Consider the following 13,397-nt stretch of genomic DNA (forward strand, 5'->3'; position numbering starts at 1 on the left):
CAGCAGAATCCTCCTTCCCACTTGGTTTTTGTTTCCATTTGTTGTTGTCTTCAGCTACCTAAATTCCAAATGAAGAGCTCTAGCTTGGTTAGTAAGAATGTAGAGAGTCATGGGAAGCAAGTGTGGACTATTCCCAGCTGCACAGTTGAGTACAGTTAGAACTCTTCCCCCACCTCTGTGTTGAGTTATATGGTCATGGGAGTGATTCACAGCAGTAGAAACTGTGTAAGGCAGTGCAACCCACTCAGGAAATTTCTAGGACAGTGCATCAAAGCAGAAGGATTTGGTGGGGGAGGAAGGAAGGGAGACAAGTCTATTTTCCTTAATGGCCAGAGTCAGATCCTTTCCTGGTGAATACTTGGGATCCTGAAAGCATTATCTGAACACATAAAGTGAACACAGTTGCTCTGCCCTGGTCAGTGTGGAAGGAAGGCTAGTGGAAATGATGGTGCTCTGGAACATGCAAAAAGATGAAAGGTTACAGTGCACACTTCTGTATCTTGGCTTAGCTGAATGTTCAGGCATCTGATGCCCTGTGACAGCAGAAATAATGGTGGCAGAGCCTAGGTGCTTCTCGGGTCTTCTGCAGCTTTCACTGGGAGAGAAGGTGTTTGGTTGTGGTGGTTGTTGGGGTGTTTCATGATCTGTTGAGCTGCAGTTTAGAGGGAGAGATCATACTAGTGTTAGACTGATAGCAATGGAAACACACCAGTCCTTTGGATACACCAGTTGTAAAGAAGCCTGTAATATTTGAGGTAATTCAAGGCTCATTCTGCTGTCTGTTCTGCAAGAAACTTTCCATCTTGGCTCTTAATGACAGGTGTGAGAGTTTCGGTGTGAACTTAAAGTTTGGAAGCAAAAGTAACTTGCAGAGATGTAACAAGTCAGCAGAGATCTTGTCACTCTGTCTTTCATCAGGGTGGAATATTGTCTTCTGTAAGACTCTGCACTCTCCAGTTGGAGAAATGTTTCCCTGGTTAATAAAGGCCTTTTCTTTTGCAACAGAACATCCTGAAGGAACATGCTGATGATGACCAAAATCTTGCCATTTCGGGTGTCCCTGTGGTCAGCTGGCCCAAGAAGTCCCCAAAGGTAATGAGACACAATTGTTTCTTGCTAATCATTGTTGTGCTGGGTCTTGGTGTTTGGTTATCTCTAACCTAACAAAGTGCTGTATGTGACGCTGTGGCAGTTGCTACCAGCTTTAACATGAAACATGATTTTTAAACGTGCTGAATCAGAACATGGAAGTGCCTCAGCAGGGAGAAATTGTTTGTTTCCATTTAAATATAGTATGTTTGGTCCTTACTCAGGAATAAAACACGTGTGTGTGTCTTGGTCATTTACTAGTCATGGTTACATGTGAAAATGGTGATGCCGGATTTTGTGTAAAGCTCAACAGTGTGTAAATCCTAAGTGATAAATGGGTCACTTAAAAAGCACTTGCATCTGGATGTGAGCAGATGTTGCTTTCTCTTGCACTATGAGACTTCCTGAATATATTCTCAGCACAGTTGTGCCACTGTAACTATGGAGAGGTGTTTTCAGTCCCTCTATCTTCATTTTTCCTCCTGTATTGCGAGTAAATCTCTTCACTGTGCAGGGGAACTGTGAGGCTGGCTTCATTAATGCTTCTGAAGAGTTTGAAATAATGAAGCAAAGAATAATGCTAAAAGGCTGGATGTTATTTATAACAGTGGTATGTTTACCACACTCCAGTTATTCAGCATGCTGTAAAAGCAGCTTTGCTTATTTAGAAGATGTCTCATCACTGCTATTTTTACTTGCATTTTTCACTGGGTTAGTTTTATAATATATAATTTCTTTAGAAAGGCTGGAAGGGTCAGTCAGTTAAGTCAGGCTTCGAGCCGTGAAGCTGCTGTTGTTGTCATTGCAAAGGACTCTCAATAACAGAGTGAATTGTTGTCCCTGTTCTCACTCCCTGGGCCGCCGCACTTGTCGCGGCTTTGCAGATTATCACTGGTGGCCACGAGAATTCTGTTTTGAGATGGGAAGCAGGAGACATAAACATCAAACTGCCAAGGGAGAGTGGGGCAGAGTGAGCATATCGTGTTCCTTCTTGGTTTCTTGTTGGGTTTTAGCTGAGCACGTTGCAGATAAGCTCTACCTTGTTAAATACGTATTTCCCTTTTAGCTTGTCGTAAATCCGTAGCAATGTGCTTTGTGTTTCAAACATTTGTTTAAAAACAACGGTTGAAAACCTGGAGAGGAATAGGTGTGGGAGTCTCCACTCCACTGCTTTGATAGCTGCTGTTCATTCATCAGTCAAAACCTACTCCAGGAGCTGAATAAAGCAAAATCTCTGTGACCAGAGGAAAGCTGCTGTGTGGAATGTATAAAACAAAGCTAAGAAACCCCTGACTCTTGTGCTGTGTTTTTGGAGCTCGTGGAAGAAGTGTGGATCTCAGTGTTCTGAGGCTTTTATAAGCTTTGGCATTTGCTAATGCTCTTGTTCGCTTTATTTTGGAATCCTTGATAAATGGTTCAGCGCTTGTATTTTATTTCTGTGCATTGGCAGCGTAACTGTAACAGTAAAAGATTTGTGGGTTTTGTGACTTAAATCTTATCCCTCTTTGCAAATCCATAGTGCTGGCTGCAAGGGGTTCTTTATAACTTTCTGGTGTTTATTTTCCTTGAGCCTTTCTGAAAGCAAAACCTTTTAGGAGGCAGCATTTACAGTGTTAGCGTATAGTAATAGTTAAACACATCAGCTAATAACAAGGAAAACTTCCAGAGAAAGTCAGGCTTTGGGCTGAAGTTTGGAAATGACCCAGAATTTGTAACAGGAAGAAATCCTTTCACCATTTCCCATCATGTTCTCTTTGTTTAATCTGTGATCAGTTTGTATTATGTCTCATGTTTTAGTTAAAAGGTACAGGTGCAGATATGGCTGCTTGCTTCCCAAAAGGAGTTTGCTGATGCTCTTCTAATTGGCAACTGTCCATGTCATCTTCCACTTACAGCTCTTTCCCCTGTCTGGGAACAGAGGCCAAGTGAAGAGGCGAGGAAGATGCCTCTTAGAGTTGAGCATTTGAATCCAAAAGGAAAATATGCTGGAAAGACAAAATAGGGGAGATTTGAGTAAAGGCAGTGGTAATAGTTAATCTTGGTTATTTTTCCTTTGTTCCCTGTAAATCCTGATAATGAAATAGAAGATTTTGCAGAGAAGAAAACCCTTAGGGAGGGGGAAACTCCCTTTCAAATTGCACTGTAGCTGGTGGAGCAAGTCTGCGTGGCCAGAAGGTTCCACAAATGCTGAGTGCAAAGCAGGGGAGTAAAACCTAGCAGTGATTTCACTTTCCTGTATTGCTCTGGTAGTATATAGGAGAAATGCCAACTACGTAACAGTGCCTTTCCTGGGATACTTGTGTTCAAAAGGAGCAACAGATACAATGCAGCATGGTACCAGCTCTTGTGGGGCTGGTAAGAAGACATTGTAGCTATTATATTAGCTTGCAGAGAGAGGAGGGTAGCCTGATTCCAGAAAGAAGGGAACTGAAACCCAGAAAGAGAAGGCAATAAACGGTAAAACATGGCTCTTGCTTTCTCCCAGGAGAAGGCTCTAGAAGAGATTTAGAAAGACAAGAGCAGCAGATGGAGAAGGAAGGATAAAGCCAGCGTTTAATGCCAATACATTTCAAAGAAAATGGAAATGACTGTAAAGAAAGGAGAGGAAGAGACTAGAAACAACTAGAGAGCAGGGTGAGGAGAGAGGCAAGTACTGCAAAAGGATGGATCAGGAAAAACATAGAGCAAGGGGAGAGATCTCTTAAAGTAAAAGATGCCTGGAGTAGGCACAGGGAGTGATTTAAACTGTGAATAGCCCAAGTTGTGGCAGGGTGGGGTTAGCTACATTGACGTGCTTTGGAAAGAGCATGCCTTTAATAGTTGAGATGATTTTTGAAGCAGCAAATAATATTTCCCTTGAAAACTGAGTCACAGTTTCTTTTGTGTGGTGGTGGTGTGCCATGCCAAGTGTGCACAGTGCTGTACTGCAGAATGGTCGCTTGAAGACTGAAAATGTGGGGTTTAGGGAAGAAACATGTTAAATCGCAGCTCACAGTGGATAAGGTGTAATGGGCAAGATGTGTAAGTTGAGTATGTGGAAGACCCATTCAGATGTTGTACTCCTGTTGTGCAGCATCGCTCCCATCTTCCTCTTTTAAAGGCATTTGGGACTGCTAGTTATACTGCAGTTTGCCATCCAGGAAAGTTATTCATTGAGAAAAGAAAGAGAAGCAATGATCAGAAATGTTATTGTGAGGAGGTAAAACAAATGGGTGACATTTGGTCTTGTGGTTAGTGTTCAAAATGGGAGGCAAGGGTCTTCCCCAGCTCTGCTGCAGCCTCTTTGTGTTATGAAAGGCGAATGACACATTTCTGCCCCCTGAGCTTTTCCCTGTGGAGATGGTGCTTTCCATCCTGGGAGCTTGTAAGGTGAAATTAATGTTTATAAAGATCTGTAACACCCTCAGCAGAGAGTTTTGTAGTAAAGTGTATGAACCATTATTATTTTATGGTAATAGAGAAATGGGGGGTGATTCATAGGCTCCTCTTCCAGATCATATTTATTCATCTTTATGGAGCTTTTTGGAGTCTTTTGTACTTTTTAATTTATTGATAATCATTGAAGACAGTAACTGCTCTCCAGCAGTCACCTTTCTTTCTTCCTTTTCGCAAATGCTCTTTCAGAATCAGCAAGAACCTGCCTGCTTCTTTCAGCCGTAGAGTAAGAGAAAGCAGTGTATCTTCAGAAGAAGTATCTGTGTGATAATGATTCATTTACCAAATTGTTTGACTTTAGTCAGTATTCAGTGATCCTAAGTTAGGCCTCTTCAAGAAATCGGGAACGTGGGACCAAGTGGATGCTTGAAACCTACTTGTCCTGATGCCTGGTAGTTTATGTACCTTCAGACTAGACAGCATATTTTTTCCCAGCTGGTTGCAGAGCATGGATACAGCTGTGGATATGGAAACCCATCCCTATTCCTTTGCCAGGGGCTTGTGCAACAGTAAATTGCCCTTGCTTGTAGAGTGCTGAGTGTTACCTGTGGGGTCTTTGTGATCATAGCCTACTGTCTGAAAGGAGGAGCTCCACAGTGTGTGCTGCCTTGAGATTTTGGGTTCTTAAGTGACTAAAGAGTAGTAAGAAATAATCCCAACAAAATAACTCCTTCCCCATCCCTGGGATGTGAAAAGAGACCAGAACCTAAACCTGGTTTGCCCCAGTGCAGCACAGGGCAGATCACTGGTGCAGAAGCTGACAACATCAAGCCACATCTTGAAGCCCGCTCAAGATTGCTCAGCCCTACAATACCAGAGTTCCCATTTTATCTGCACAGGGATCAGGATAGCATTTTATTTTAGGAACTCAGAGTATGGCCCAAGCAGAAACCATGCATTTTTCGAACCATTTCCTATTCTGGAAGACAACAGTCAACTATAGTAGCATGTAATTACATTCTATGGCGGTGCCTTCTGTTTTTATTGTGATAAAGATCTCTAGTTGTCTATATGAAGAGCAGCTATAAAGAACTAAGATATGTTTGGACTCTCTTGTTCTGTGAAGAGTTAGAAATGCAGACCACGAGCCAGATTCTCATCTCTCTAACCTGGATCAAAGCTGCATTTGTAATGATAAAGTGTCCTATATATATATAGGTCTGATGGTGAGCAGGAGGTGAAGTGGGGATTTTCAGTAGCTGGTTGACAGTGCTGCAATATGTGGCTGGTTTTCTGATGATCATACACTTCTCTATGTAATTTTTACCTGTTGATTTAAAGAGAAGGTACTAGAGAAGTGTAACAAGGGAATGGTAATGTTCTTATTTAAAGGAACACTATTAATTAGTAAAGGCCACAAACTGAAATTTTAATTGGATTATGCTTTTTGTTTTTGAAACCCCAACTTGCCCTACAGTTGGCAATGCAGATAATGTTCATAGCTTTGTTATCACTGCATGAGAACCAGGAAGAACAGGTGATCATAAAAAACCCCAAGAGGAAGACCTCTCTCAGGTTGGGGTTTTGCTGTTGTTTTAGGGGTTGGAGGGTGCAATGAAAGGGGTTTTGACTCCATTTTCCTGTTACCATGGGCAGCATCTGATCCCCATCACTAGTGAGTTCTGTCTTAAACAGCAGTTTATTTTTTTCTCCATTATTTTCATTAGACATATATTTTCACAGTTCTACAGACACATCCAAGCATCTGGAAAAGAAGGATTAACTCCTAGCACTAACCTGCAAGAGGCAGAGCAAAAGGCTGATGAGTGTGATTGAGGGAAGGCTGAGCTAGTCATGCTCCATCATCCCAGCCAGTCCTTGTAGCCTGGTGTCCTGTTTCTGGTGGTGGCCAGTCGCAGCTATTGAAAGTTGTAAGAACACAGCAGACATGCATCCATCTTTCCTTTGCTTATCTTCCAGTTAAAGTGGAAGATTGTCTCTTCATCTTTTGTGTTTAGTGGTGTAGAATATTTTGTGTCTCCTAGTGTAGAATATTCCACCCCCATGAATTTACCTAATTCTTTGTGGAACCTGTTGGACTTTTTGATCTCCACAGCATCCTGTGGCATCCCTGCCCAATGTAGGTAAGTACCTCCTGATGTTTTCAGGTATATTCAGGTGTTTTCCTGATGTATTCAGGTATCCCTTAATACCATAAATGCACTTTGTGCCCTCTCTATCGTGCATTTTCAGAAATCTGAATGAGATTTCTATTCATCCCCTCTGTGCTATCAATGATTTTTTTTATATCCCTGTCACTGCTTCTCCGCCTTCCCCTCCTCACTCCCAAGCTGAAAAACACTGGTAATTTCCATCTCTTCTGGTACACAAACCATACCATATGTTTGATCATTTCTCTCACTGTTCTAGTTTCACTATAGGCAGTTTTGGGATGAGGGTGGATATGTATGTGACTCCACAAACACAAATAGTATTAGAGATGTGATGTTTAAGAGCAGAGGCTAGAAGAACACATCTTGTTCAACATGGCACAATGAAGTTGAAGGGGGAGATGATTGTTAAGTACTTCAGGGAGTGTCAGCACCAGGGGAGGGGAGGAGTTATTTAAGCTAATGGACAGTGTTGGCATGAGAACAAGTGTGTGTAAACTTACTATAAATAGATTTAGGCTGGAAATAAGGTTTCTGATCATTGTGCATAGGCTGGAATAAGCAGCACATAAGAAAAACGGTAGACACCTGTGGTGAAAAGGGTGTTAGACTCTCAGAAATAACTTGAAGTAATAAGAGGCAGTGGTATTAGTCACCATCTCTAGCTGCGAAGCCCACTGAGGTCCTTAGGCACATTCACGTGTTTGTTGGCTTTTTCCAGCAAGGAACCTTTTTCCCTATTCATGGTATTTCACATTGAAAGTGCTGGGCAGGGAGAAGATCTGCCAGTTTTTAATAACAGAGCTCCTTTATGTAAGGCTCCAATCTGAACGTATACACAACAGTACTTGTTGGATTCAACTCAAGAAATAGTAAATAAATGGACACAGAATCAGTGGCCACAATATGTTTGATTCTCTGCAAAAATTAGGGGGTAAAAGCATAAATTCAGGTGTTTTGCTGAGCTTCAACTTGAAAGTAATGTGATTTTTCACAGGTGTTGAGCATTGTTTTACATCAGGCTTTCTTTAAATGCGGGGGAGAGGCACTAGGTGGACAAAGAACATTCCTGAAAACCTTTAAATAAATACTTCCAGTTTTTACTTGCTTGCTTACTAAGAATTCCTACCATAGCTATCGCTGGGCCAGCTCCACCCATAGGAGCAGGAGCAGTGAAGTACTGGTTCCAGCAATTAGTGTTTTAACCAGAGTGGTGTCTGCAGCAGATCTGAGCACGTAGAAATGGCACAACATCAAAACAACATCAGTTTCAGGAGCCTGCCCGGGGGCTACCACCAGGAAAGCAACATTCCTCGTAGTAGCAGTGGGAAACTCTGCCAAATCCCCTAAGAGAGACCAGTCCTTGGAGATCTATTCAGGGTACTTCCTGTGGGAATATGAATGTGTTAGAAAGCAAATGCTGACAATTAAAAACAAGCATTTAAGCATTAAAGTAAAAATGGAGTCCTTTTAGTGCTGGAAAGAAATCTGTGAAGGGAAGGAGAGGGAGGGAAATAGCAGAAATACAGCAAAACAGCCTGTGTAATTTGTTGTAAGATGTATTTTTCTGGTTGAGATTCAACTACATTTTAGATCCATCATTCCAAGTGGCACGGGAGCAAAAATGGGATTAAAACTGTCACGTTTTGTCCTTGCCAGGCGCCAGTTTAAAGGTGTTTGAAGTGATCTCACACAGCACTGCCTGAACTCTGCTTGGTATCAACAGCAATTCTAAATGCCAGTAGTCTGCAGGAAGATTTGCATATACAAACATGTGTATTGTGAATCCTTCTGTTGATAAAAAGTCCTGATTATAAAGTTCATCATCTACTGCAAATCAGACATTTCTTGGTAGTTATCAGATGCTAATAATTAATTTCTCTTGCAGAAAATAACTGAAGTACAAAAGAAAATGAGGATTAAAATGAATTCAAATTTGTTTTTCTCTTCACTGATTTAAATTGCGATTGGAATCAGTGATTTAAATAATTTTGAATAATTTCTGTTCTTTTACTACTGTAGGGTTGTAGTTACCATGTGGCAGGAGAGAGCTGGCTCCTGACAACTCCATTAAGAAACAAAACCGCATCATTGAGGTTTGGGGGATTTTTGTTTAGGGGACTTCCCACAGTAGCTGTGTGAAACCGAGCCCTTTCCCTGCTACATTTGGGAGCAGGAGGAAAGCTCATGCACCAGAACCAAAGACTGCTTCGGGTACCGTGCAAAGGAGCAAAGGCTGGTGAAGCTACTGGGAATTTGTGTCAAGCATCTGCTTTCCTGGGGCAGCTCCTTGCCTGGCTTGTTTATTTTATTTAGCATTGCTTCAGTCTCTTATGAGCATCAGTCCTCAAGACAAGTGCATTTCTGTGGTAGCTCCATGCAGGCCAGAGGAGTTTCAGGTTTTGCTATACAGAACGTGCCCAAAGAGCTTCACTGTGTATTGCCTCAGTGTTTCTCTAAAAGCTTTGCCTGGTGACTTGACAGATTATTTCTCACCTTAAGAGGCTGTACTTGAAATATTGTGTCCCTTCAGGGAGTAATTATAAATAGCAAGGACTTGAATGAGCACCTTCTTAATCTTCCATCTTTGACTTCATATTTTCCCTTCTTATCAACTCTCAGCCACTTGCTTTGAAATCTGACCAATGCCTTTATGTGATTAATCCATCAAATAGGTGAATTAGAGCCATTTTGACTCTGAGTACAAATTTGAATGGATTGGGAAAAATGAACAGACATCTGTATTTTCGAGCTGTTGTGCTCCAAGTATCACAAGGGAAGATTTATGTGTTCTGTCCCATTGTCATTCTTCTACCATATGCATGAATATTCAGCAAGAGGAATTCTTCCCAACTACATCTTGACTCCCATTTTTCAAGAGAGCAGCTTTCTCTTTATTTCATGACAGTAAAAGAGCGGGTAAAAACGACTTTAGTCTCAAGACCTGTCTCTTAGTGTGCATGAAATGAGTTGCCAGGTCTCAGTTTTTGTCACCAGGAGCTTGTGTACATTGTCTACAGTGCTGAGTTGGCCAACAAAACCAAACAAAAAGCTCAGGTTTGGGTATTCCAGCATCCTCATGCTTTCCCCCACCCTGACATTAAAACCATTGAAGCTTTGAGTTACGTATCTGAGATATAAGTTTTGTTTCTGGATTGAAGCACGTTGGCAGAGCAATGGGGAAGGCGTTTGTCATTCCACGTGCTGCACAATTATGGACATTAATCCTGTGGGCACTTTTCAGAACAGAATTGAATTGTATGTTCTGTCCCTGAGAAGATGGCTTCCTTTTAGTTCCATAGCACATAGAAATTAAACGCTGCTGAGAATATAAATGAAGTCTTGTTTCAACTTCATGACTTTCCTGCAGGCATTAATAGACCAGATAGAAGAGGTACAGAAGTGCTCTCCTTTTTGAAAATCAGCAAATACAAAAGAAGATAGGGATAAATTCTGATCAAAGCACAGTCTACTGTGGTTTGGTTGTTTATATGCTGGATGTTTCCTACATATCCAAGTCAGGTTTGTAGGTGACAGCAGAACACCTGAGCTCTCACGAAGCAAACTGTACTTGGGCTTTTCCTTTGCTTACCATTTCTTTGCCTCTGAATGCTTGACTTTGGTCTCTAGATTTTAAAGCTGCTGCCCAAGGTTGGACACAAGTGACTGTCTTGCAGCGTTCCATGTGTCAGAGTGCACTCCCAGGAAAGCAGGTTACATCTTCTGGTTAATCCACTCTTTCAGCCACATCTGTTAGCGTGTTCCTCCACAGCGTGGCAGTCGCTTCGTATCTTCTTAGGAGCTTATTTCTCTAGTTTTTGCTTTAACTGACAGAATATGGCTCTTGGAAACACAAACTGCTGTGGAAACACTCTGTGGCATAAGGATCTGTGGAAGAAGAAAGCACGGCAGGGTTTCCTTCCTTTCCCAGTGAATAGTCCCAATCACGCTGTGGCTCTTCCAGCAGAGAAGAGCCTGTCTTGTGTAGAAGATGAACTTGATGTTTCACTACTCTGCAGTTTTGTTTTACTAGGTTTTTAAGATGACAAGGTATTGGGATTTGGGAGGGGGATGCTTGGTTTTTAAGGCCTGTTAGAGAGATAGAATGAGTGAGTTACGATCAGCACATTCTGCCTGGGCTGCTGCTGCTCCTCTACAGCACTGTGATAGTCCTTCAAGAGATAGTCATACAACTCTTGCTGCCTTTGTTTGTCCTGTGTTGGATGCTGGTTAGGGAATGTATGTGCAGTAGGCATTACATGGAGGGAGCAATCATTATATCTTGTCTTGGGTTACTTTATTTGATCTAAGGTTGATCAATCAGGCTGATTAATAAAGAGATTGTGATGGGTACTCAGTGCATCCGGTGAGGACTCTTATGTCATACTTCAGATAGATAGTAGGAAGTAGTAAGATCATGGTAGTAGATGGATATTTAGGCTGTCAGAATGTCACTGCTGGCTTTGAGAGTGTGACTGAAATATTGGCTAGAACTCTTGAGAAAAGTGGCATGAAATTTGCCCAGGCCCAACCATTAAGATCATATTTCATGTGAATGGACACTTACACCAAAACAATGAACCCTGGAAAGCTATTGGGTAACTCTCTTATTCTGATACAGGTCAATAATAGTGATTCATAAACATCTCGGTGGGTTTCCTTTTCAAAGATGTATGTGCTGGCCTGCAGAAAGCAGCAGCAACAGCTCACATCACAAGATCTTTATCCAAGGGCTTGCATATAAACAAGTTGGAGGTTGTTTTCCAGTTGTTTCCATGTAAATATTTTTTCTAATAGCAGCTAAATACAGTATTCTATAGGGATACGTAAAAAGTTTCAAGGGCAGATTAATCAAAGGGGTTTGTGCCACATTAAAAACTTTATTTCACCTTATATTGAGAATCATAGAGTCGTGAACTCTGGTGTTTCATACAAAACCATGGATCCTTTTTAGCACTGGCTGAAATCTGTTGGTAGGAGAGATGCTCAGAGTGAGTACCAGGTAGGGGTTGTAGTCTTCCCCCCCCCCTTGTTTTTACTACTTAAGGATATTTGCATGAGAATAAAATCTGGTTCTTTGGCACTCATCTACTTGCTGTTTATTCTTTGCTTGAGGGTATTGTCTCAGTTTGTGACAACATAATTGGTTTCTGTGGAAGAGATTATGATATTGATGAGACATACACGACTTCAGGTGAGGTGCAATCAAAGCAGTAGTTGAGAATCGAAGGTACTGTGTGTTTTCATGCAGTTAAGGATGTTATTTATTACAGAATTATATCATGCAAAGCTGCAGTGTGGACACAGTTACACTGATACAGGCATGACCAGGGTCAGGGCTGCTTACTTTGTTTTCTAAGCTGATGTAAACTGCACCAGGCTGGTCAAATGCACACTGTTGCTCACTATTTGTTGTAATTTAGTGTTCTCCAGTGTAGACAAGCTGAAAGAATTGAGCTGGAAAATGCTCTCTTAATAGTTCTTTCTGTGTATTAAATATTTCTTTGAATGGTTAGCTGCTCTTGTACAAGATGAGATCTTTTGAGAGCCATTATCATCAGAAAAGTTTATTTTATTGTGTTGTTCCCCTGCCCCAATTCCCAGTTCACTATTTTATATCTTATCCTATCCAAATGGGCTTTTTGAAACACCATCTCAGCGAAGTTTTCCTAGCAGTTGGAAATGATTCCGAGATCTTGTTGGCATGTGTGGCTTCATTCCTAACGCGGGCTTTGTAATTAGAGCTCATTTGTCACTTGTGTTCCAGTTGTAAGCAGCAGAGTGGAACACACTCTCGGGTGGCTCAGTGAGCTTCAGTGTGGGTTACAGTTAGTGACCTGCTGCAGCCCTGTTAGGCTGATGCAGATGTACCCAGAGTGCCTGTACGCGTTGCAGATGAGAGGAGTAGGATGATGCTTGTCATGACTTAACGTGCTATGAATGACATTTTGCCATGGTGTGACTGGTGGATTGTCCTTGGGGGATGTCACAAGTTGTCTTTTGTCTCCTGTCTGGATTATGGAGCTGAAAGGCTGGAGGGATGAACAAGTGTGAAGCAGGTTATGTAGAGCCTCACATGGAATTGGCACAGGCTGGTGGAGACGGGTGTTGGCAGGTGTGGGACCAGGCATCCTCCTGAATGTCATCTGTTCTCCTGCCTCTGCTGGAGGCCAACTGGATAATGGAACCACAGTCACTGCTGTAATGGTGTTGGTTATCCTTGCTGCATAGTGTAAAGCTCTCCTTTGTAACCCTGTCATGAGACATGCATCCCCCCTTCCTCTCCCCTCCAGAATCCAGAAAACACTGGATTCTGATACTACCTTGTGATTCTGAAAGCCAAGGCCTTAGGCACATGCCTTTCGTGCCTCAGCTTTCATCTGTTCCTGGTTGTGTGCAAACTCAATGGGGGAAGAGAGAAACCTGAGGAAACAGGCTGAACATACCCAGCCATAATGTGTTGCAAGTAAATGCTTTGCTCCTGGCATCACAGATGAGCAGAACTGGGAGAACACCCTCACATACCCATAGATTGAGCTTGTGAGAGGACAGACATACAGGCAGTGGATATATATATAAGGATCGGAATAAGGAAGCGACATCATTACGTGAGTCACTTGGCTTTATCAGCAGTCACCTGTAAAGATGTGCTTAAAGTTTCATGGTATTTGTTACTTGAGTGGCCAGATCATGGTGTCCCAAGGGCTGGGAGTGGGCCTGAGTCAGCATAGCCACCAGCTCCTGCCTGTTGCTGCCTCTTCT

At 42.1% G+C, this 13,397-nt stretch overlaps 1 protein-coding gene across 11 annotated transcripts in view; it reads left to right on the forward strand.

The window, feature by feature from the left end:
• KDM2B (lysine demethylase 2B) overlaps nucleotides 1–13,397 on the forward strand; it is a 117,011-nt gene that overhangs the window by 76,358 nt on the left and 27,256 nt on the right. For all 11 annotated transcript variants that reach the window (XM_061344557.1, XM_061344555.1, XM_061344558.1 and 8 more), the window contains one exon: nucleotides 1,006–1,092. In XM_061344557.1, coding sequence (XP_061200541.1) covers nucleotides 1,006–1,092 — 87 coding nt within the window. The remainder of the gene's footprint in view (nucleotides 1–1,005; nucleotides 1,093–13,397) is intronic.

The sequence above is a fragment of the Neopsephotus bourkii genome, unplaced genomic scaffold (genome assembly GCF_033783945.1).
Source record: "Neopsephotus bourkii isolate Nb327-2 ecotype Australia unplaced genomic scaffold, CSIRO-AGI_Nbou_v1 NB_230, whole genome shotgun sequence".
In the NCBI taxonomy this organism is placed as follows: domain Eukaryota; kingdom Metazoa; phylum Chordata; class Aves; order Psittaciformes; family Psittacidae; genus Neopsephotus; species Neopsephotus bourkii.